Consider the following 24,283-nt stretch of genomic DNA (forward strand, 5'->3'; position numbering starts at 1 on the left):
GGTCCTCTCCTCGGCTCTGCGAACAGTTGCTCGGAGCTTTCAATCCCAAATCAACTTCAGAGTGTACTGTCCTCAGAACCACAGCCAGCCCAGGAGCTGGGATTACCGGCAACACTGGAGCTCTTCCGATAGGATGTGACCATTCCATCCTCTTCCCATCTGACAGGGGGCATTTGCTTGAGGTGGTCTGGCTTCGTGGTCATATTGGAATGAATTTCCCCCTAGTCTCTCACTTTAGAATCACACTGTATTACAGATGAACGGATTTTCTTCAACAGCACGGAAGTGGGGCCTGCCTGCTGGGATGGGTGGGATTGAAAAGGCTGGGCCACAGGTCACTGAGCCCGGGGAAAGGGCCCGCAGGCCCCTCAGCTACAGCTCCCCTGCTGCTATTTGATGCCTCGCTTCCTTTGGCATCGAGATTTGGTGTAAATTCTTCATGTGATGAACTAGGCAAATACAATTAACAATGCCAGGTAGCGGGATAAACTACATCCTCACAAGTAATTGTTACGGAGCCTGGAAGATTTCAGTTTCTGAAGAGCTCAGGCATTTGCCCCTTCTCCGTCATGCCTGTCACCCCCACTCTGAATTTCCTGCCAACTCTCCGCTGCTAGTTCTGGTGGTCTCAGTTCAGAACTCCGAAGCCCCCAAGACCTGCATGATAAAGCCCTACCCTCTGGGCCTGGTTAGGGAGGACATTAGCAGCTAGTTTCAGCTGCTCAGCACAACTTTCCCATGCCCCTTCCAGGTACCCCAGGTGACTGTCAGCAGCCATGCCCCGGGCTCCAGGGGTGGCACCAGGTGTAGGCCTGTGTCCCAGGCCCAGCCCATCAGTCTTCCCTGGGGTTCCTTGATCTGGAGCCAGACAAGCAGCTGCCTGTGTCTTCACGGTGCTGATAGGATCCCATGTTGAGCCTGCTGAGGCCATCTTCTCCTTGTGGACCAGGCCTACCCACAAGAGGGCAGGGGAGACCAGTGGACGTGGGAGCCAGGGAAGGAGAGAAGCCTGGGCTTCCCCAACAGCTCCACCAGCACCCTCTCCTGCTGTGGGAGTGTGGGAGTCAATGCATCTATTTTGTTGTTGGTTTTGTTATTAAACTAGTCTGAGTCAGGTTCCTAGCTCAACCCAGCACACCTGGCATTCCAGGGCCTGCAGCAACCCCCACTGTACTGACTCTTTCATTTCATGTTGCAACACTTCCACATCCCACCCCAGGCCCCACAGTCCCAAACTGCGTGTGGCTCCCTCTCTCCACGGAGAATCCTGTGCACCCTCGAGACCCAGCCCTGCCCTCCGCTCGCCGGATCCCATTCTCCCTCCCTCCATTGTGGGACCATTGCCTGCACCCATACCTGTCATTGCTGCTTCCCACTGCATCCTCTTTGCACGTCTCATTCCCCGCAACAGGCAGCAGTGCAATTCAGTTGAACAAATGACTTTAAAAATGAAATTACCTTTATTTTTTCTGATTACAATTATTTTGAAATATTCTATAGTTTTGAAATTGTAGAGAAGTATAAAGAAATTTAAAATCACCCATAGTTTCACTACTGGCCCAGATACACCCATTTCTTTGGAGCATTTTCTTTAGGACGTGCAGGCACACACATGTATGCACATGTACACATTTATATATACATATAAATGTAAAAATACATCTGGATCTAAAAACTAGACAGTGAAGAATTTCCCATGACTTTAAATAACCTAACTGACAGCTCTAAAACATCCCATTGCACTGATGGGCTTAGGATGTCCCCAGTGTCTTGCTATTACAAATAATGCTGCAAAGATCATCCTTGGACATATATCCTCCACAACCACCTTTTTGATATTTCCTGAGGATGGATTTCTAGGAGTGGGATCACTAGATCCCAAGGTGAACATTTTAAGGTTCTTGGTTTCAGCTAAAATTCTATCAAGCTGAACTCCCACCAGCAGGCCATCCTACCCTCATCCACACCAAGTACCAGAGTTTGAAGACCTTTGCTAATTTAGTAGGTACATTTGTTTTAATTTGCTCGGCCTTGAGTTCTGCTCATGTTGTACTTTTTTTTTTTTTTAAATTAGGTTTATTTTTAAATGTCTTCTTTAATGATGGGTTTAGAATGAACTCATCTTCACTTCATGGTCATTTGGTTTTGTGTTGTTGAAATCCGGAAAATCCTTGTGTACATGTCCACCAGTGTTTCTCCCAGTAAGCAGAGGGCCTTTCCGGTGCCAGCTGCTGGGACGTGTGTGCCAGCCTTCAGTCGGAGGACTGAGGAGAGTCTTATCGGTCAAAACACAAAACAAACCGAAGCTTCGAGCATCCTCTGCCTTTACTGAAGGCCTGGAACTGCCAACACACACCCCCCACCCCACCCCGAGATGAGTTACCCCTGGAGGAAAGGAAACTGGAAGGGGCAGGAGGAGGCCTCTGGGTGGTGAGGATGGCTGTTTCTTGATTTGACTTTGGGGTGTGTGCACAATGGAACATCCTCAAGCTAGACAATGACAGCTGCACTTTCCCGCAGGGAGGTTATACTCTCTCCCGAGTCCACTGGCCACAGCCAGCCCAGGGCCGGGGAAGCAGGGCAGATACTGCACACGCGCCTCCTCCTGGGGCCCTCTGCAGGGAGGACGGTGCTGCCCTATTTTCCAGAAACAGGCCCAGCGAAGTGCAGTCACTTGCCCCAGATCACGTGGCAGTCAAGCAGTGGAGATGGAGTTGGAATCTGGGTGCCCAGCTCAGAGCCCATGCTTCTGACCACAGCATGTGTGGCCTGCTGTCCTGGGGCCTCCATGGGGTTGTCCAGTCTGCCTGGAACCTCCTTCTGGTGTCTGCTGGCACCGCTGCCCTGCTGTCTGGAGTGCGCCACTCACCCCACGTGCCCACCCTGCACCAGGGCTCGGCTCCCAGGGCTGCCACCTGACGGCTCGGCTTCTTCAGGGCACAGGTACAGGCTCACTGCTCTCTGGGTTCCAGGAACCAGCAGGGGTCAAGGCACAGAGCAGTGACCAAGGGGCTGAACAAACTGCCTGCGTTTCTGACCTTTTCCTTCCCTCGCCCCGGCTATGACCACCAGAAGCTGACTGAGAAACTCAGATCCAGAGCCCGCACATAATGCCAGTATTTAACCGGAATAAACAGGATCTCTCCAGGAGACAGGATGCAGGACAGGAATGGGGCCTCGGCAAACTTGGGAAACTGCTCCAAGTTGGGATTTTCCACATCAACCTAAAAAAAGCAAAAGGAGTCACTTGTCTAGGAACTGACGGGTGTTGGGGGTGGGGTGGGGGACCCTGAGCTGAGCGCCTACCTGGCTCGTGTTATGGAGAAGGTGCGAGTCATGAGGATATAAAGCCTCCGACTCCTGTGGGGAGTACAGCCGGATGTATTTCCTCCCGATCACCTGGGAAGAGGGACGCCGGCAGCCAGTTAGGAGGCCTCACCTCCCGCTGCTGCCCCCGCTGACTGCAGCACCTGCCCTCGCATCTCCCTGCCCCCCTCACACGCGCTCAGAGGCCAGAGCATTCCATTTCTCCTCCAAATATATTCTGACCCCACGATAACCACATTATTATACCTGATAATTGAGCACTTGACCTGCCAAGCACTGTTGTAAGTGCTTTATGTGTGTTGATCTGGTGAATCTTCACAAAGACCCTGCATGAGCTGGTTTAGCATCAGTGCCCATTTTACGATGAGGAAATTAAGGCACTGAGTGGCTAAACAAGTTGCCCAAACTCACAGAGTTGATCATGACAGAGCTGGTGTTCATGCCAGTCTGGTTCCAGAACCCAAGCTCTGAGCCTCTCCACTGTACTGCCTCTTTGGACTGGTCAGCTTGGCTAGAAGAATGTTCTAGTTTATGAAACCACTCTGCCTAAGAAAATAAAGTGGTTTTGCAGCTGTATTAGATGTCCTTACCTTCCCAATGAACACACCTCTGCATGGTGATTAGGAGGAAACCCCCCAATGACTGAGGAGAGCCCCCTGCCCCCAACAGCCTCCTCTCCTTACTTGGCTTGCAGCGGGAGAAGCTGGCCCAGCTCTGAAGGACACAGGCAGGGTGAGGGCAGACGGGAGGCAGAGGGCAGCCAGGACGGACACTCGCTCCACCCTGGAAACTGCTCCCCTGCCCTGCTCTGCCCAAGGGGAGGCGGCCAGGATTCAGGATGACCCCAGGGCAGGGAACCCCCCACCCTGGGGCCTGGTTCCGTCTCCCCTTTGTCATTTCTGTCCACAACCCCACCGCTGGGCCTGGTTTCTCCTTCGCAGAGCCTGGTGTCTACACGTGCACACGGGCCCCGAGGAGGGAGAGGCTGCTGTGCCCACGGCCAGCTCACCTGGGCCAGGAAGTTCTGCTGGGGATCCTGATGAAGAGGGGAGACGGTTCCTTGGGGACCAAACCAGGCATTAATGGTGATCTCTTCTTCCTCCCCGTTACCCAGGCAGCAGTAATCGGGGATGCTGATGTCCTGCTTCAGCTCTGGGATCTGTGGGTGTCAGAGCAGAAATGGACAGTCCGAGACCAGGCCTCAGGCACCCCAGCCAGAAATCAGCTGCCCACCTGACAGGTGAGCCAAACATACACTGTCTGCTCCTGTGAGAATACTATCAGACCCCTGGTTTATGGTGTAGGAATTCTAAACACAATTTACAAAACAAATACGTAATTATTAGAAAGACTTATCATTTTATTTGCAGATTTGTTTCCATGATATATGCATTTTATATTTGTTTTCTTTTCTAAAAACCCGATTTCAGAGCTTTATACTTAGAAATATGCCAGCTTGTAATTTTTACAAGATATATATTTTTAAAAATTCAAATTAAAGGAAAACAGAAAATGGGACTGAATTGTCCACTGAGAAGTAACAAACCAACCTGCAAGGCAACAAAGGCATTTATTTGGAGGTCTTAGAATTGCAAATTGGGAAGCACAGATTTAGGTAGTAACCCAAATAGTATCCTGTTTTGGTGCTTTTAGGCAGGGGGTTTTAAAGAAAGAAAGAGATTACATAAGATGTCTGTAACTGGTGGGTATCAGGGTGCTCCAAATGTCCTTTAAATTAGACAGTTTACTGAGTTCCCTATCCTGTGGTTTGTTTTAAGGGCTGGACGTCTTTAGGATTTTGAGGAACACTGTTGCTTTAGGCTTTGCATACTTTGGCAGTTTGTGATGTCTGGCTGAGATCTGTGTAAGAGTAATCTCCAGAATGACCTCCTACCTCCATTTTAAATCTTTTAGTCATAGTAACTCTAGTTCGTTTTATTTCTTTTTATGGAATATTTATCAAATTTCCAGAGGGGAAGATTTTCTAAAATTTACTAATGGTAATGAAATCACAATTGGTACATTTCATGATTAACATAAAGACCAAGAACTAGGAAACTTATTTGAACTGTGGTAAATAAGGAGTTAACGTACAGAGCACATAAATACATACAGAAAACACTAAGATTTTGTCAAAGGACACAAATCAGGTAATACGTAAAAGAAAAGATAGTTCAACTGATTAGACATAAGGAAGGGTACTTGGTCTCATTAGCAAATAAACCCCAATTAAATCAACAATGAGTCACCATTTCCTGCTCATCAAATTAGCGAAGATTTAAAAAATGATAACACCCAGTGGTGGTGAGGATGTGGTGAAAAGGGCGCTCTCGGGCAGGGCTGCTGGTGGCATAAATTGATAAAACTCTATCTAGATAGCAACTTAGAAATGTGGAGAAGAACCTTAAACACCATCACATTCTTTGACCCCGCTGGAACTGAATTTGTGCCTTGTTCCTGAGGAGAAGGCTGACACCAGCAAGGTGTTTGAGGGTCCTGGAGGAGGGTAGGTGCGGACGGCTCACCTGCCTGGGGCATCCTCGGGGGTCTGCAGTGATGAACAGGCAGGACCAGATGATGTTTAAAAAACAGTAATTGTTGTTCTCCCTTGTGCTTTCTTATACCCCTTCCCAGTCCCCACGCCCACTCTGGACAGCTTAACATTCTCTCATCTTTGTCTCAGCAAAACAGTGACAGGAGAATTCCTGTAACACAGGCGCAGATTCTTGACTCTTTACTTTTAAAAGTCAGGGGTGGGCATAAAGCATGCACTGCGGACTCAGCAGTGCCAGGGGCTGGGCACAGGAACTGCCTCACCCAAGGAGAAAGCATGTGTCCCCGAGCCTGTGAGCTCAGACGCATGGTGGAGTGAGAGTGAGAGACATCTCGCAGGCATTTTCACTTGGAGCCCGGCCCAGTTTACATCCACATGAAGTCGCAGCTTCAGGCCCGGCTGGTTTTTACTTTCATCACTTCAACACATGTGATCCCTGCAGGGCCCACACCTAAGTGTCTTCTGAATTTCCTGAAGCCTCAGAGCCCTTGGCTAGCACTCCAGTTTTGAGGTGCACGGCTGGGTGGAGCTGTAGTGGTCTGGCCCAGCCTGGGAGAACCAGGTCTCAGAGTAAAGAACTCACTCACTCCTGAGCATACCTTTGGAAGGCATCACGGCTAACTCCAGGGCTGACACCTCCAGTAAGAGCCTCCAGCCCCCTGCATTCCCTATAAGCCCCTGGATTCCCTGCAAGCCCTTGGTGGGAAAAATCTCTGGACCAGGTGACATTTTGCAGGTCCGAGAGGTATGAAAACAGGATTACTGTTTTCAGAGTGAGCTTCCCTGTCTGAAGGGCTGCCTGCAGTAGACTTCTGTTCTTCCTTTGGTAGCAGTTTCTGGGACTTCAGGTTTCTGGTTAAGAAACCAGTGACTACTTAGAACAGCTGGGATATGCTCCCCGTGGGGAGCTCAGGCCCAGATGCTGCTCTCCTGTGCTTTCAGAGTCTGCTCAAACAGCCTGTGTAGAAAGGCAGAAATGCTGCTGCATCCATGGCTTTGGCTAATGCAGAAGTTCCAAATCTGAGGTCCCTGATGCTGAGGGTCTTTGAGCTATTTTCCAGAATCCAAAGGCCTCACAGAAACCCCTCTTCTCCAACATCAGGCTGGATTCACACCTGATCCGGACTGTGCAAAATGCTGGGCAGCAGCTGATTGGCTCCTGATGATATCATCAGGGTTTCTGAAAGCTGACTGGCTGGCCAGATTGGAGTGTGATCAAAGCTACTGGGCAAGGATTCAGACCCCACAGAATCCTGCTCCCAAGAAGTGACTGACCAGTGAAGGCAGGTCCAGGTGCTGGCAAAAATCTGGAAACAGTCCTCCCTGGGGAGGACTCCAGGAGGCGAGTCAAGATGTTCTTGGGCAAGAAGACGGTGGGAGCCACTGAGCTTCCCGCAGGCAGAGAAGGCCCCAGAAAAGGAGTGCAGAGGCTGGCAAGAGTCTGTCTGCACTCAGGGCTCCTCGGACCTTTCTCCGAGACAGCCTGAACAGCTGAGGAGGTGAAGAACACACTGCTAGGGACCCAAGGTAAAGAAAGAGGTGGCCCTCCACCAGCCAAGATGTCTCCAAAGTCTTGGTTCATCTTGAAACTAATCATGAACTTTGCCTTCTACTCCTAACAGGCCTCCTCTTCTCCTAGTGAAGCGGCTGCCTCGGGACTGGCAGCCAAGTGTAACTGTGGCTTTGAGGTCCCTGGGGGTGGGATGGGTGGCTGGGGCAAGGAAGGCCTTCTCTTGACCGAGGTCAGGAGAAAGGCCAGTCTTGGGATCACACAGTAGGGGCCCAATCAATTAGAACCCCTCTTTCCATCACTTAGCCAGAGAGGACAGGAGGATTTCTAAGCCATGGTGTGGGGAGCTGGGGGAAGAGACCATAGCCCACCCCAACCCCCGGCTCCTCCAGCTCATTACTTTGGCCAAGGAGGCTCCTCAAGCCTGGCACAGCCCCAACTGGACCTGAGTCAGGACAGGGAGTGAGAGCACCCCAGCTTCAGCAGTAAACCCAGCAGCTCAACATCCCTGGGCCTCTGCCCTAAACCTGCAGAGCCAGGGACCCCAGCTCCCACAAGGCTGGACCCCCAGTGACTCAGCGCATGGACCCCCGGCCCTGTCCTTGCTTCCCACCAGGGGGTGCCTCAGGCCTGAAAAGACCACACCAGCCCAAGGTCCTCCGCCACGGCGAGCCCTCCTAGATCCCCAGCTCCAAATGCTGACTTGCTTAGGCATCTTCCTCGACTGCCCCCTTTCCTCACCCCCTCACCGCCAGCCCACCCCGAGTGCCAGACGCTCACACACAGCTTAAACCTCTCCCCTTCACCGCATCAGTTCTTCTCGGACCATCGTTAGAGACTTTGACTCGCCTCCCTGCTTCCATGTTTGCCTTCTTTTGATTCGCTCTCTACACAGTGGCCCGGGGAGCCACTTCAGACCCCCCCGGGCTCTCCACATGCAGAAAAATGTCCTTCATAACCAGTCCCTCCCTGCTCCTCAGGCCTCGTCTGCTACTTCCCTCTTCACTTGCTCTGCTCTGGCCACGTTCTGCTTCCTTCCGCCCCTTGACCGTGAACGCTCACTCCTGTCTTGCTCCTCTGAACCTGCAGCTCCTCCAGGCTGGCAGGCCCCGTTTCTTGTCTCCGCAGGGGCAGGCTCTGCTCACCTTTCAGGTCCCTGCTCAATGCCTCTTCCTCACACAGGCTGCCCTCCCTCCTGCCCCCATCATCCTCTATTCATGCCACCTTTTATTTCCTTTGAGGTACATGTCACCATCTGATGCATTTTGATTTGGGAGGCCACAGGGGTCGGACAGCGACTCTGTCTCCTTTATCGTCACACCCCCGGTGGCTACAGTGCGTGGTGCAGACGGGGGACTCAGAAAGAACCCCACGCCTGGAGGGGCAGCGCTCCCAAGCAAGGCCTGGCCACACGCCTCCACATGCCCTTCGGAAAGGGAGAAGGAAGTGGGGACCGGGGCAAGGGGCGTGGGGTGGCAGAGAAAACCAAACTGCTACATAATTCTCCAGGATGAGCCCTGCTTCTATTATTTAAGCTTCTCAATTAGCCAACTGTGGTAATGTGAAAAGCAATCTGATTGCTAATATACCTCAGTTTCTTCCTGTTTCATTTGCATTTAAAAATAAAGTCTATTTTTTCTCATTATGACAATTATCCATAATTACCTTAGATGATTTGGAAACTACAGAAAAGGGAAGGAAAAAGCTCACGGTCTCACTATCCACAGATGCTCACCGTCTCACTATCCACAGACAATCATTGTAATCTTTTGTGGCATTTCCTCCTGTCCTTTTAAGATCATTCTATATATACAGCATCGTGTTTAGGGGCTGTGGTCTGGGCCCTTGGGGAAAGGCAGACTCAGATGCAGTGGGTCTGGCGTGGGGGTGGGGGAGAGGCTGGGATCCTTTGGGGCAGAGCCTGCCACCCGCCCGGCTGCCGGGGAACCTGTTCCGGACTCCTGACCACGCCTGGGTTCCTGACTCGGTTCCCCTACACCTGAGGCCCCCCTGATCTGCCTGTGGCCCCCTCGGCCGCCTGCCCCAGCCTCTCCCCAGGCCTGGGTCTCTGGACATAGCACCCCTGGCTCTGAGGCCTGTGGCCCTGCCTGCTCCGCTCCTCCCCTCCTCCCAGGAGGGAGCAGCACTAGTCAGAGGGGATGGGCATGGGAGGGCTGCCGTACCCTTTCCCGCCCTCTCGTGCCAGAGCCTAAGATGGAGGAGAGAGAAGGTGGAAGCTGAAAGAGAGAGGCGTGTAGTCTCCGACTTACCTGGTCAAACAGCTGGTGCTGAGCCAGGTACCCAACGTCCTTCGGCTGATCCACAGGAGAAGAAGCAGGGGCGACACAGAAAGCTCCGTTAGTAGGATGACGCCCTCCTGACGCTGCCACTGCTTAGCTGGTTCTCCGTAGGTGGGGGCCCCCGTCACCCCCGGCCACTCGTCCTGCCTGGTCCTCCTCCACCCGCACCCAGGGCCTCTGGTCCCAGTGAGCAGGACCGGAGGACGGGCAGGAGACCCAGGACCCGGTCTACCTGTGCCGCTGATGGCTGCCCCGAGCAGGCACCCCTGCCCCTGGAGGCCCAGGTTCCTCAGGTCAGAAAGGAAGGGGCTGCACAAGTATTATTATGATGGGATCATACCATGCATGTTACTTAGAAACTTGCCTGTTTTCATTTAATATTCCATCATCACTACTCTTCAGGTCAATACAATACAGCCATTACCTAACTCTTTTTTTATGGCTACAGAGTGTTTCATAGACAGAATATATCACTATTAATTCAATGGTTCCCCTACTGGTGGACATTCAGGTTGTTCTGTCGTAATATTTCACTAAACATTCTTATATATTTTTGTGGCATAAGGCATCCAAAAGTGGAGCTACTGAGTCAAAGGTATGTGCATTTTAAACTTTAATAGCTTCTGCCAGGTTATTTTCCCCAGAGTTAAATCATTTATACTCTCACCAGCAATTACTGCATGTGCCCACTGTCCTATGTCTTTGCCTGCACAAGACATTACTGGATATTATTGTTTCGTCACACGTTTTGCTACTCAGATGGGTGAAAGAACCAGCACTTTTCAAACTGGAATCCACAACGCTCGAGGGGTTCTTTGAAGAGGCCTGAGGCCTCCAGAGGGGTGGGGGGTGAGCAGTGGAGGCAGAGCCTTTGGGCTCTGGGTCTCCCCCTTACCCTAAACCCAAACCACAGCCAGAGTCGGACCTGCTTTGCACTGAAGAGCTGAGAAAAACACAGTCTTGAAGCTACTGTGTTATTCTCTCCACCCGTCTCCTTCCTTCCTTCCCTCTCTCCCACAAATGCCACTAAAGGTTAAAATGTGCCAGGTGTAAGCACTGGGGATGGTGGCTCAGGAGCCATCTCTGCCCTCATGGACCCTCTGGCCTGGAGCTGGCTGGCTGCTCACACTGACCGAGCACTGGCTGCCCTGACCGTGCCAAGGGTGGGCTGTGCATGAACCTCACTTGACAAGTCAGGAAACCGAGAATCCCAGAGTCAACACACAGCCAGCGGGGGCAGAGCTGGGACTCAACCCGGTTCCAACTGCACCCAAAGCCCCTCCATGCCCACTCCGGTTATGCCTCTGCTCCGGGCACCAGGCTTCCTCCCAGCAACTGGTGGCAGCATGAGGCCTGCCCTGCAAGTTTGCTCCTAAAAGCAGAGCGGGGTACACCAGCACCTTGGCTCACTAATCCAGGCTCCCCTTCCCAGACCTCCAGGCAAGAGTGAAGTGACAGTGGGCAAGGTGGGGGGGGGGGGGTGAGTGCAGGGGAAGGTGGGGGTGGAAAGATGCCTGTGAGCACTGGTGGAGAAGGCCCCAGCCAGGAGGATGACACTGAGTGCCTGCGGAGGAGGCTGGAAAATTCAGGATGACAGAGAAGGGAAGAGAGGCCGGGGAGGGATGGGGGGCTCGGGTGGTCCCTCAGGAATTCACCTCCGATGCTGGGCAGGCCAGTGGAAGAACCGTTCCTCAGAACTCTAGTGACTGGGTCTGGGGCTGCGTGGGGAAGTGGGTTGTTAGGGAGAGCATGGAAGCCGTGTAAACCACTGATGCTAAATTCTCTCGCGCCTTGTGAAGGACCCCGCTCTCAGGCAGCGGGGACCACAGATTCCGGAGGGACATGCCCTGCCCTTAGGGGTCCAGGCACCCACTGCAGGCCTCCCTTGTTCTCAGCCAACAGGAACGGTTCAGCCGCTCCGGGGCCTGGCAATCTGCACTCTCTGTGACCCGGGTCTCAGGTACAGGAAACCACTCACCGGCCTTACTGTAAGAATCCGAGATAATAAAATGGTGCAGCCACTGTGGAAAAAAGCCTGGCAGTTCCTCAAAAGGTTAAACAGAGAGTTACCATATGACTCAGCAGTTCCACTCCTGGGTACCCAAGAGAACTGAAAACGTACGTCTAGACAAAAACTTGTACACGAATGTTCGCAGCAGCATTTTTCATAATAGCCAAAAAGTGGAAACAACCTAAATGTCCATCCACTAATGAATGGAGTATTATTCATCTGTAAAGAGGAATGGAGCACTGACACGTACCGCAACCCAGGTGAACCTTGAAAAGGTTATGCTAAGTGAGAGAAGACAGACACAAAAGGCCACACTGTGTGTCCATTCACATGACAGATACAGAACAGGCAAGTCCAGAGACAGAAAGTAGGTTAGTGATCGTTCGCCAGGGGCTGGGGGGAGGAAGGAATGGGGAGTAGCTGCTAAGGGGCATGAGGTTTCTGCCTTTTTGGGATAATGAAAGTGTTCTGGAACTAGACAGTGGTGATGGTTGCCCAACCTCATGAATATGCTAAATACCACTGAGTTGTAAAAAAAAAAAAAAAATAGAGAAAGAGACCGAAATGAATCCCTCGTGTCAGGCCAGCCTATCTGCCGACCCAGCAACCTGCCTTCCTCGCTCTGGCTGTCCTAGTGACCAGACTCTCACAGGCTGACTCCTCTGAAAAGCTCCCAGTGTGACACATGGAGGTTATTTACCCAAACGTCATGTGTTCTCTCTCCTATCCACATTAGGAGAAATGCATCGAATGACACACCTCATTGATGATGTATTTGCTGATGAACTCGTTGACGGTCATGAGTGTCTGGGACCATTCCTCGTCTGTGTATCTGGAACCGATTTCCACTGGAACAGTTCGGCAGCCAGCAATTTCTTGGATATACTCCAAACTATTAGAAGAGTATGCACTCTTGTCATCATCATCGCTAACGCTTACTGGGCCCCAGTAAAGTGCTGGGCACAGTGCTAAGTGCACCTTATTACAGGCAGTCTCTCATTTAATCCCTGCAAACCACCCCCACTACAGACTCAGGCACAGAGACAGGAGGTAACCTGCTGAAGGTCACACAGCTAATACATGGTGCTGTGTAGCTTGGCAGATAGATCCAATAAAACTGGTTGCCAAAATTCTTGCTGAGCTGCTCTATTACCCAGCTTGCCACAAGCCTTCTAACTTTTTGTCTTTGCTCATCTCGTCACTGAGCTGAGGAACCATCTCTGCGCCAACGATGAGCAGTGAAAAGGGTGGTGAAGTTCCTGGCTCTGCCCTCTGGCGGCCTGGTTCTGACTCTGGGGCTGCCAGTTACAGAGCAGCGGACCTTTGGCAAGTTACCGAACCTCGCCAGGTCCCTGTTCCTCCCCTGTAAGATGGAGGTGGTGACAGTATCTGACCCATGGAAACCGGGGAGGACAAAATGAGGTAAAACGTGGCGAGTGCCTGTCATGCCGCCTGGTACATCCTGAAACACATAATGAGTATTTACTAGAACGATGGCTCCTGCAGTCTGAATTCCTCCTCATGCAGTCTCAGTGGGAAACCCTCTCTCCACAAAAGCACCGCCACAAGGCAGGCTCCTGAGAAACACGAAACACGGCCTCACCGCCAAACCATGCCCAGCTGTGGCGTTAGGGCCACCAGTAGCCACCTGATCTCTCCTGCCCGAGGAGGGACAGGAGGATGACTAAGCAGACAGGCTGAGGGCAGCCAGCACAAGAGACCATGGCGCCCCGCTGAAGGGGAGGGGGCAGTGTGCTGGGTTATCATTTCTACTGTGAAGGCCCAGGACCCCCAAGAAGGTCTGCCAGGTTTCTAAGCTCCTGCAAAAGTGCACAATAGATTTAACATTAAACTGACAGTTAAGCACGCTTGAAAAAAACTGCTGAGGGCAAGCAAGCTGTAGAAGGCAAGAATCTTCCCACTTTGGGGATACATTCAGAGCACTGTCCTTTTTATTCTTGTTGAACCCCTCGGCAAGCAACACTAGGGGCTGGGAGTGAAGTGTCTGCAAGCCTGCAGGTACTCGGGGCTGAAGGGAGAATTCGGACAGTCCCCGGGAACAGTGAATGGGAAGAGGGACCTCAGAGCCCCTCGGCGGCCACCCACCTCCACTTCTTCATGCATGGCCAATGGTCGGTGATGCCTTCTAAGATCACCGGCCTCTGGGGAACCAAAAAATGCTTCCTGAAATACTCAAGGGATGGGCAGTGGAGCCGGGGGACAGTTCTTTCTAGTTCCACATCTGGAGCCAACACCTGGTCATTTCTTGCTTTCTGTTTAGAAACAAAACCAAATGGCCAACAACCAGAGAGAGTTAAAACTTGAGGCATTCCACTAGGGACTTGCGTCAGTGGTGGGACAGCATAATTTTATCAGCATGTAACAGATACAATTTATTAGTACAGCAGCTACCACTGTTCACTCATTAGAGCAAGGCTTTTTCTTTACCATTTCATTAAAAATGTTTGTTCAAGAAATAAAATACATATTGCTTTTACAGAAATTCTGCAAGATAGAGGAAAACTTACCACTCCACACTCCACTAACAAAGTATTCTTCCTCATACTTTGGCTATTAAATTAGCCTATTTAATTAGGCTATTAAATTACCTGTCTCTGACCCACTGGCAGTTACACTGATAACAAATAAGCAACCCTGCCTCCTCTATCCGATGATTTATCCAAGGCCGCTTTCATGGTGCACCCAGCCCTTATAATTCCTCATGGGTGGCTGCATCATAATTTACTTACCCATCTCCACAAGTGACTTCCTGCCCCTGAGCCTGCTTCCTCGTCTGCTGAACAGCTGGGAGACAAGACTGCGTATGTGAAGCTCCCAGGATATCCACAGGCCGGTGTCCACTCCCTCCTGTGGGACCCCAGCCCAGTCCTGCACATTTGCAGCCACAACGGCAGAGAATGTCCTTTCCACACGTGAGGCATTAAGGCCCCGTCCTTGCCTTCTCCTCACTGTCACAGCCTTCTAAGGCAGGCTTCATCTTCACAGAACCCTCCTCACAGAGGCCTTCCCTGCCCACCCTCACCCACACCAACCTCACCACCCAAGGGGAAAAATCCTTCAGAGCTTTGCTGGAAGGTCAGCTCCAGGACAGGGCGAGGGCCGTTCTGTGCTGTGCCCTTGGCCCTGGGTGTCTGGGCCTGTGCCGGTGCTCGGGAAAGCTGAGCAAACCCCACCCTTATTGACAAGGCAACGGAGGCACAGAGAGGCCGGGGCACTGGCCTGAGTCACACACGGTGGGAACCTGACTGCAGGGCCTGAGCTCTCCCCACACTGCCACGCACGCTGCCAGACACAGTCCCATGCTGGGAGGACACCCGACTCAAAGCCACCTTCATGTCCCCTGGGACAGACTCAGTGGGGGGAAGACTGCGATCCATGGGACCAAGGGGAGAGATCCCTGTCCTCAAGCTGCGCATCACCCTACTCTCGAAAAGGTTACGCAAACCATGACCTTACAGCCCATGGCACCCCGGGGGCCACATGCTAATTTCATAGCCAAAAAGGGGCACCTGGCTGCTTTTGCTATTTGCGCCTTTTGTTTTTTTTTGACCAGAGTTGGCATGGACCATCCCTCCACATTTGTTTACTAGCTCTACTTCCTCCTCTTCAACAATCTGCCCCTTGCAAACAGCCTACCTCTGGAGGCCCAGGTTCTTCCCTGTGGATTTGTCTAACGGCTCCTTATATAACAAAGCTATTCACTTGGACTGGTTTGCTGCCAATTTCTCTTCCCAGTTGGCAGGATTTCATTTTATTTTTGCTACATGCAAGTGTGTTTAATGACAACCATTTGCATTTCTGATATGAAAATAATACCCACGGCAGAAAATACAGGAGAATATTTAGAAAAATACTACTCATGGTTTTAGTTCTTTTCTTTCTCGGGGTTGGTATTCTAACTGCTACTTTTTAGACGAGAAAACCGAGGCTCAGAGGAGTTAAATGTCTCACCCAGAGGTACTGGATGTGCGGGCTGTGTTTCAGCACTGGGATTTGCACTCTTTTGAGCACACCATCCTCTATGCCCACAGGGTACTCTTCAGCAAACACTTAAATCCCAGTTCGGCACTGCCAAGGATCCAAAGGATGTGACAGACCAGTGACATGATATGGAAGTTCGCTCATTACAGTGTATCACCCAGGCCCAGCAGCCCAGAGGACAGGCAACCAGAAATGCGGGTGATGCAACAAGCTGGCCAAGAAAAAGCTGGAAGAAATGGGCGACAGCTGACTGTGGCTCTCTCCCACATCATCCCTTTGAGCTGCTTCTCTCAGGAACAACAAAGCTTCCAACCCTCCCTTTCCCCTGAGGCAGCACTGGCTTTCGCAGAGACGGCAAAAAAAAAAAAAAAAAAAAAAATTAAAACTAATTTTTAGAAAATGGACTGAGTTCCTCCATTTCCAAAATCAACAGAGACACTCTTTTCAGCCAAAGAAGAGGTCAGTATGCCATGGGCATCTCCCAGGGAGAGCTGACGGGACACTTCCAGGAAAGCGGGGGCTGCTGGATTACATCGGGGCGGTCAGCAACAATCTTACCCAGATACCTTTGGGTTGGGCTGCTCCAGGGTCGGGCCTTGGGCAGGCCTTTTTCCAGAGAGCAGGTGCATCTGGAGGACAGCGGCGACTCGGATGAGGATGTTCCCAAGGATGGCCGCCCCCATCAGCAGGCCCATGTCACAGACCCTCAGGGCTGCGGCTACGGTGGTGGCATCCCCAGGCGCCTCGCACAGACACACCGCCTTCAGGAGGCAGCCGAAGGTGTAAACCCGACGCCAGTCTTTGTCCACATCCCGCCAGGCCCCTGTGTTGAGTTTCTCCCAGGAGTAGTCAAGGATCACCTCACTCCTCTGCAGACATTCAGTCCTCCTGCCCCCGTAGAAGAGCTCGGCGGCTTCCTGTAGCAACATTACCACACTCCTCTCCACTTTCTCGTTGAGGTCCAACCTCAGGCCTTCTTTAGTATGTGGCAGGAGGGCCCTGAGGGCCTCCCCAAGAGCGCCTGCTCCCACCAGGGGGTCTCCAGAACAGCGGGTGCCTTCTGCCATCTGACAAGTGCCTGGCGGAGAAAGCAGCAAAAGTTACAGACTCTGCCCAGCCCTGGTCCCTTAGACACATGTCCCCAGTGCTCCCGGTACTTGTCCTTTGTAACACACCTCATCTGCAAAGATTTTGCAAGAATGAGGCTTCTCTGCAAGGCCCAAGCACTGCACAGGCAGGACCCTCACTGTGTGAAGTCACCACTGTACCCTCAGAGTCCGGCACAGCACCTGGCACACAGTGGGCACTGGACAGGTGTTTGTTCGCAGAGGAACATGCATTTTCCTTCTGTCTGGAACGAATCCAACACCCTTCCTTTGCCTGACAAACTCCTATGCGACTTTAAACACCCACTTTAAATGACCCACTGAGTGAAACCTGCTGTGATGCTTCCCCAGTGTTCCCTGTCCCATAGCCCTTGGGATTACAAATGCATTACAAATACCGCTTTGGTAGCTGTCTCTCCAGTACCAGACTGTGGCCCATCAAAGGCAAGATGTTCCCCTCTCAATTTCCCCAGAGCCTACAATCAGGGCCTGGCACATAGTAGAAACTCAATAAGGGTGTTGAAGGAGTGAGACCCTAACTTCCCTGGAAGAAACCTGGAATACACAGAAAGAAAAAACATCCTGCTTGGTGCCTTTGGTGGCGTGAGCCAGTCCTCAGGAATAAGTACCATTATGGGAACAGGCTCAACTGCTCACCAATAATTACCTTATTTATTTGTGCAATGTTCTAGGTGTTATGCTGCCAGTTACTCACCTCCCATCTCATTAGGTCCTAAAACAAAGAGACTTTCATATGTGTTTCAGAGACTGCTTTACACTAGGGGTCAGCAAACTTTTCCCGTAAAGGCCCAGAGAGTAAATAAATTAGGCTTTGTGCACCATAAAGTCACAGATGCAACGACTCTGCCTTTATAGTGGAAAAGCAGCTATAAACAAATAAAGGGGCATGGCTGTGTGCCAATAAAACTTTATTTACAAGAAAAGATGGCCCAGGTGTTGCCCATGGGCTGTTGTTTGCCAACCCCTAATGCTCACCAAAATCCATACTGTCTACCCCCAACCCCCCTCCCCAGCCACAGTCAGACTCCAGTTCCCAGTCTCCCCTGCAGCTGGGATGTGACCATGCCCCTAAGCTCTTGCAATGTGAATGGAAGTGAGGGGCCACTTCCGGGGGGGCCTAGTCCATAAACACCTCCTGCACCACCCTCCATGTACTCTTTGCCTATCCAGTGGCTGCAACTGAAGGACTCTGAGGCCCCAGGAGGTGACAGAGCCACAAGATGGAAGAAAAGCCACCCAGGAAGGCCAACCAAGGCCACGTGGGAATGCTTCATGAGCAAGAAATAAATCTGCATTGTGTTTAGCCACCAAAATGTTGGCGACGCTTGTTACAACTGTTAGTCTGCCCTAATACAGTAACTTCTGTTGTTGAGGAAATAGGCAGACAATGTGGAGGGTATCTGTTGAGTTTTGGCAGCTTAGAATCCTTTTCTCTTTCCTTCCAGCTTCTTATTCAAGGAAACCATGAGAAAATAAATGCATGTTATTTTACGCCACTAAGTTTCTGGTAATCTGTTATGCAGCAATAGATAATTAACATACACCTTACCAAGATTTCTAGGAAAATTCCTAATACCCGAGAATAGGAGAAAGCATGGCTTCCTTTAGCTCTAGTGTGTGTGAAGGAGTCTACAGCAGATGGGGAAACAAAAAGATATGAAGGATGCTATAGATATGGTTCCCCAAAAGAAGGGCAAGGAAATCCCCTTCCCTGTCCCTTGGCTCAACTCTATATTTCATCTTTCCCCAGGTCGGAAATAACAACTACAGGCAGAGGACTGAAAGTATTATAGAGATGACTGCATTCAATCCTCACAATGAACCTACAAAGCTGAAAGCAAACACTCAAAACGCATTTACCCTAAGCCAGGAATGCTCTCAGCACTTTCCACTTTAAATCCTTACAGAAACTCTAAGAAAGTATTAGCACCCCCATTTTACAGATAAGGAAGCTGAAGCAGAGAAGTTAAACAACTTCCCCAAAGCAATCCACTTACTAAGTGATAGAGCTGAGGTTTTAAACCCAAATAGACTGGCTCCAAATCCATAGTCTTACAAATGAAGGAACCGAGCCACAAGATCACGAGCCAGCAAGTGATGAAGCTGGGAACCTGGGTTGTTTAATTCTCAAGAAAAGGAATTATTATCCCCATTCTACAGAAAAGAACGGATGCATTTTTCTCATTTGTTACTAATTTTGAAGTTTCTCTTCCTGGACCTGTCCTCAAGTAACAGCAACATTTTGAGTTGTTCTCAGTTCTACAGCCTCCATCATGGGTTGCCCACCATTCCCCTCCCTCTACTGCAAAGCAAACAGGGCTGCTGATCACCTTCCCTACAACCCCACCCTCCTGTTTTACTGATGAGAAAATTAAAGCTCAGAAAGAATGACGTGACCTACTCAAAGCCCCATGATCAATCATTTGTGCAGAAACAGGACTTAAATTACAATCAATCTCAGTGCCTTTTCCTTTCTGCAAATTATTTAGCAGATGTCTCACAATCCCATGACGTGAGCTTTTACAGATGAGAAAAGTAAAATTTGAAAGCTTGGGCAATTTGCCACAAATTATGCAGGAAGTGGGAGGGTCTATCCAGAAAGCTCTATGGCTTCAGGGGTGAGGATAACATCAGCTTCTCTGACCACTGTACCCACAGAACCTCCGAGTCCTTGGGTTACAATGGCCGTCCTCCCTGGTGTGCTCAGTGACGGGACTCAGAGAGCCCGAGCAGCCTGGCCCCAGCCTGCCAAGTGGTTTCCATAACTAGCTTCCTGGAGGGCTCTGAAATGTCTTGTGTGGACTTCATTGCCCGTCTTCCTGGAGAGCTTTGGAATCTAGCCTTACAGGGCAGCCTCACCACTGGTCATGCACAAGACAGCATGTGGGCCTTACAAAAGGGACCCATCGACTGTCCTCCCTGGGTGGCCTCATGTCTCATCTCCCCAGAGTATCTTATGAGCCTTATAAAGCAGTCACAAGAAGTCTCTTCTTGAGCATCTCAAAGACCTCATATACCAGCTTCTCACAAAGAACTATAAATAAAGGCCTCCTAGAAGGCCACTTACTTGCCTTTCTAGAAAAATGACTTCCACAGGGGCCTGATGTCCAGTTTTGTAAATTGGTCTCTTCAAGCAGCCTTATAAAATAGTCCTCCAGGGAGTTTCAAATAGGCTATAAACTAGTTTCCTTGGGATGCAGATTACGGGTTTTATAAAGTGGCTGCCCAAGGCGACCTTATAAAACCGCCCTTTGTAGGGCTTATATGGGCCTCAGGAAGCTATCCTCCCTAGGTGGCCACATGGGCTGCTTTGCAAACTGGCCTTGGAGGGGCTTATAAGTTGACGATGACATATCCCCCTGAAGACCAGGCGTGTGAAACCGCTTCCCGGGAAAGGCCTCAAGTTTGCTGCACAGAACAGTCCCCTCTTGCTATGTGAAACAGCCTTAGTAAATTTTCCCTCTTCGGTTTTATTCAGTTCCTCAGTGAATGATCTTATGAAAAAGCATTATAGTTACACACATTGATACCATATGACAGTCCTGCAGGGTGGGAGCTCCAGGCTGGCTGCATGAGTTCCAGTTTTCAACTGACCCTAAACTCCCAGAGGGCCTATGCTGGCAGCATGAAGCACGTGTCCATGAACTTGCTGGCCACATTAGTTGGTGTGGCCTTACAGCCTGAGACCCAGAACCTCTTGCAGTTTCACCTTTTAAATAGCTGTCACATCAAACAACCCATGGGGGACGAGCCACAGGCTGCTATATGAAACAGTCTTCCAAAGTGGCCTCAAGACCAGTTTTAAAAACTGGCCTCCTTGTATCTTGAGGCCTTGTCTGAGGGCCAGGTGAGATAGCCTCTCAGGTTCTTAGTTTTACAAACCAATCTCCCAGTCTCTTTACAATGCCAGGAGCTTGTTCTGTTGGTTGTATCCGTCAACCCTCATGGGAACTGCTTGACATTGGTTCCCTATAGCCAAGTGCAATGGCCTTCTGGGAGAAAGGGCCTTGGTCTGGCTGCATGAAACACCTTCTGCTGTTTGTAGCACCAACCTTCTGGAGGGGCAGGCCTCACGTGGGCTACAGAAGCAGCTTTCAGATAACAAGCCATTTGAGATGGCCTCTGAGGCCAGGCCAGGTGTGGGCCACATGATATTGCCTTTCTCAGTGCCCTCCAGCATTCCCCATGGAGCAGTCTGATAAAAAGGTCTCTTGACAGTGGCATCAAGCAGTTTTCTAGAGAAAAGGATCAGCCCGAGCAGCCTTGCGGCCTGGCTTTATTGAGTGGCTTCCCAGAACTCCTCACTGAATTGTATTTTATCAAAGTTTCCTTTAGGCCAACAGCCTTCCAGAGGAGGAAGTCAGGTATAAGTGGTACAAAACAGCCTTTTGGAGTGGCACTGTGAGATGAACTTTAAGATGGTGTTCCAGAGCACCACATAAAAGGGCTTACTGGGGGTTGCATAAACAGCCTTCTGGTGGTCAGGATACAGGTAGGTTAATGATATAATTTATCATCCAAACAAGGATGCTATCAATATCTATGTAAGCCTGGACATGTCATAAACTGGGGTTATTCCAAGCAAGCTTTCTATAAGCCATATAAAAAAGCACTAGTGGCCTTGTATTCTCATCTTACAAGTTGATTTTCCAGAGTTCAACAGGAATTGGTCTTAAACGATTTGTTACTTATGGAAGGCTTTTGTGTGTGCCTGGGTGAGGATGTCAGGTATAGAGATAGCCTGAATGGTCTCATGCCCTGGCTTTGTAAACCAGCCTTCCAGAGGGCCACACACATTGTCCTCATGGCATGGTAGCTTCAGGGAAAAGTCAGGTACAGGCTGCATAAAACAACTTTTCTCAGTGGACGTCTTGGCTTAATAATTCAGTCCCTCCAAGCTTCGTGTGTGACTATGAAACAATCTTCTTGGAAAGGGGGTCAGATAAAGGTTGTGAGACTACTCAGAGTGACTTCTGTCTTTTATTTATAAATTGTCTTTCTCAAGTCCCTCACATTTGAGCCTTGTAAAAGGCTTCTTTTTGGTCATGTTAAGGTAGCCAAGTATAGTATAAAATAGCCCCAGTGAACTCGGGGCCTGACCTCATAAGGTCACCATCCAGACAGAGCTCTTCATGTACAGGCCTTATAAACTGCCAAGTGGATTTCTCCAGGCGACACCATATAGTTTCCAAGGGAGCCACAGTACAAGGCCATCCAAGTTCTCCTAAATGAGCTTTCAAAATCAGCAACTCTAAAGTACCCTGCAGAGAGATCTTTAAGTTGGCTGCATAAAAGGACATCTCTGAGAATCTAACCATGACTCCCAGAGGGTCTGAGGTTTGCCACAGGAAACAGCCACCCTGAGAACCCCTCAAAGGTCTCAGGTAGACCTGAAACAGCCATTCTGCGAGCACCACGTTGTCAGGAGAACGCCTTCCAGAGGTGGCTTCCAGGATCTATCAGCCTCCACCCGGCTTTTGAGAACAGGACAGCCAGGAAGTTTTGGAATTTCTTCTATTTCATTGTGGCAGTATTCCAAAGAAACTGTGCAGAAAAAACACCTTTCTAAAGGGTTTTGTAAAACTTTCCAGAGGTTCGGTTAGTTTCCCGGAAAGCTTTATTCGATGACACAAGATGCCTTTGGCCCTCTAAGAGCCACAGAGTCTCGGCTTTGGGCCGACCCTGGGCCCGGAACACCTACCCACCTCCTGACCTCGGACTTGTGAGTTAACTCTTCTGAGCACTGCGGCTTACCCTGGAAATTGGACCGAAGGCCACTTAGCTTTGCTGGATCTTGCGGAGGGGGGCGGGGGTGTGGGGTGGGGATGCTCAGTTAATGCCTATCGACTTACAAAATCCTTTTCCTTCGGGCTGGGCCCCTCGGGCGGCCGCACGCACATGCCAAGAGGGGCGTCACGCCCGTAGCCCCATCGGGTCCTAGCTACGTGCAGACCCCGGAGGGCTCCGTATCTCACACCAACCTTCTAACCCGGAGCCTCAGACCCATTAGATTCATTCCCTCCCCGGCGCCCCCTCCCCCCCCCCAGGGCTGCATTTCTCGCCGTCCACATTCGCGACCCCAAGGTTCAAGCGTCTCCGATAGGCCTAGCTCCCGGCCGCGCCGCCTGGGAACAAGCAGCCGAGAACAAACACAGACAAAGGAAACAGTTGCGCAAGCGCACTAAAATCACCCCAACGCGACCACCAGAGCCGCGCAGGCGCAGAACGGCGTGCGGGAGGTTGGGGCTCACGCATGCGCAAAAGGGAAATGCCGGCCCTCCCCTCCCCACCCCAAGCAGCTCCGCTTCTACCGAGCCACAGTTACTTGCCCTTTCAAATTGCTCTGACTGACCTCTCTTGCGTTTGAACGGCGTCGAATCGCCCCGGCGCTGGCGAAGACGTGTTCTGTTTCATCCGAACACTCCGGTTCTCTCCCTCCCCAAGTAGTCAAAGGCTGCATGAGGAGTGTCGATCACTCCCGGCTCGTCTCATCACGGCCCAGGGCCTAGAGGAGCGCCGAGTGATCGATGCCGTGGCTCCGCCCCGCGCCGTTTACAAGGCGGGAGGGTGGTGGCCGCTAGAAAGGTTAGATTTGTCTCTTGTTTCTTCTTCCTGGCGGGTATCGCCTTCTTCCTCAGCAGCCATACTAACTTCGTGTAGGAAACAGTGTGGCATCACCTTTCATTCTAATCCCGACAACTAGGATGGAGTTCTTCCCATTTTACAGAGCGGTAAACTGGGGCTTGGTGAAATAAAGTGGCCGAATACTTATGTTTTTGGAAAGTCACAGACCCCGAATTTGAACCCTTAAGTGACAGGACACACAATTCTGCCGTCTCAGGCTTGACACTGAGTGGTGTGGGGGTCACTGGAAATTTTGACTTGTGGGTCCACCCTATTGCCTTTGGTTTCGAGGAAGGCAGCAGGCCTTTTGCAGCATTGAACAGAGGCAGTGGTTAGGAGTCTGAGGAGAAAAGGGAAGGGAATGGTCATTGGGGATGTGTCAGTCATTGTTATGGACTTTCTAGACTCTGTGATCACATTTAATCCTCTCAACCACCCTGTGAGGTAGAGATTAGCATATATTATTTCCAGACAAGCAGGCTTTGGCTCTGAGAGGTTCAGTGACTTGTTCAAGTCCAGTTCAGCAGATAGGTTCAACAGATAGGAGATCTGGTCCTGTGCCAACACCAAAGATACTATAAACTCAACCCCTGCCCGCAAGGATCTCACAGATAAGTAAACTTAACAGATACTTACTGAGCATTTACTACCCACCAGGCACTTTCAAAGCGCTTTTAAAATATTAGACTCATAGATAATTGTTATCATTACCACCCCCAGTGTATAGAGGGGGAGTAAAGCATGGAAAGGCCTCAGAACCCACCCAGGTTGATCAGGATCCTGCGATTTAAAGCCAGGCAGACCCAGCTCCGGAGTCCACCTTCTTAC

General features: G+C 50.8%; 1 protein-coding gene and 1 long non-coding RNA gene across 8 annotated transcripts in view; one reads left to right on the forward strand and one right to left on the reverse strand.

Annotated features, from left to right (window-relative positions):
* Nucleotides 1–1,974: 1,974 nt before the first annotated feature.
* Nucleotides 1,975–23,339, reverse strand: KDM8 (lysine demethylase 8). Of its 7 annotated transcripts, none has more exons than XM_037814376.1 (10): nucleotides 23,184–23,339; nucleotides 16,263–16,782; nucleotides 14,453–14,507; nucleotides 13,809–13,975; nucleotides 12,462–12,594; nucleotides 9,662–9,706; nucleotides 4,337–4,486; nucleotides 3,739–3,873; nucleotides 3,307–3,399; nucleotides 1,975–3,224 (listed from the first exon to the last, which is right to left on the reverse strand). In XM_037814376.1, the coding sequence occupies exons 2-10, from the start codon at nucleotides 16,769–16,771 to the stop codon at nucleotides 3,060–3,062; spliced, it is 1,452 nt and encodes a 483-aa protein (XP_037670304.1). In that variant the 5' UTR covers nucleotides 16,772–16,782; nucleotides 23,184–23,339; the 3' UTR covers nucleotides 1,975–3,059. The 7 variants fall into 7 exon arrangements, with proteins under 7 accessions (XP_037670304.1, XP_037670303.1, XP_037670306.1 ...); XM_037814375.1 differs by having other exon boundaries at nucleotides 14,453–14,591; XM_037814378.1 differs by lacking the exon at nucleotides 14,453–14,507 and having other exon boundaries at nucleotides 16,271–16,782.
* LOC119517559 overlaps nucleotides 22,988–24,283 on the forward strand; it is a 37,338-nt gene continuing 36,042 nt past the window's right edge. Inside the window, exon 1 of the long non-coding RNA XR_005213554.1 lies at nucleotides 22,988–23,416. This is a non-coding gene — a long non-coding RNA (uncharacterized LOC119517559). The remainder of the gene's footprint in view (nucleotides 23,417–24,283) is intronic.

The sequence above is a fragment of the Choloepus didactylus genome, chromosome 21 (assembly GCF_015220235.1).
Source record: "Choloepus didactylus isolate mChoDid1 chromosome 21, mChoDid1.pri, whole genome shotgun sequence".
In the NCBI taxonomy this organism is placed as follows: domain Eukaryota; kingdom Metazoa; phylum Chordata; class Mammalia; order Pilosa; family Megalonychidae; genus Choloepus; species Choloepus didactylus.

Excerpts from the sequence above, each read along its gene's own strand:
- KDM8 (XM_037814375.1), bottom strand. The coding sequence starts at position 16,771 with ATGGCAGAAGGCACCCGCTGTTCTGGAGACCCCCTGGTGGGAGCAGGC. Across the intron at positions 14,592-16,262 it reads CCCAACCCAAAGGTATCTGG|GACTGGGCTGGGGTCCCACA; the intron begins GTAAGATTGTTG and ends GCAAATGTGCAG. Across the intron at positions 9,707-12,461 it reads GCAAATACATCATCAATGAG|CCGAAGGACGTTGGGTACCT; the intron begins GTGTGTCATTCG and ends CCTGTGGATCAG.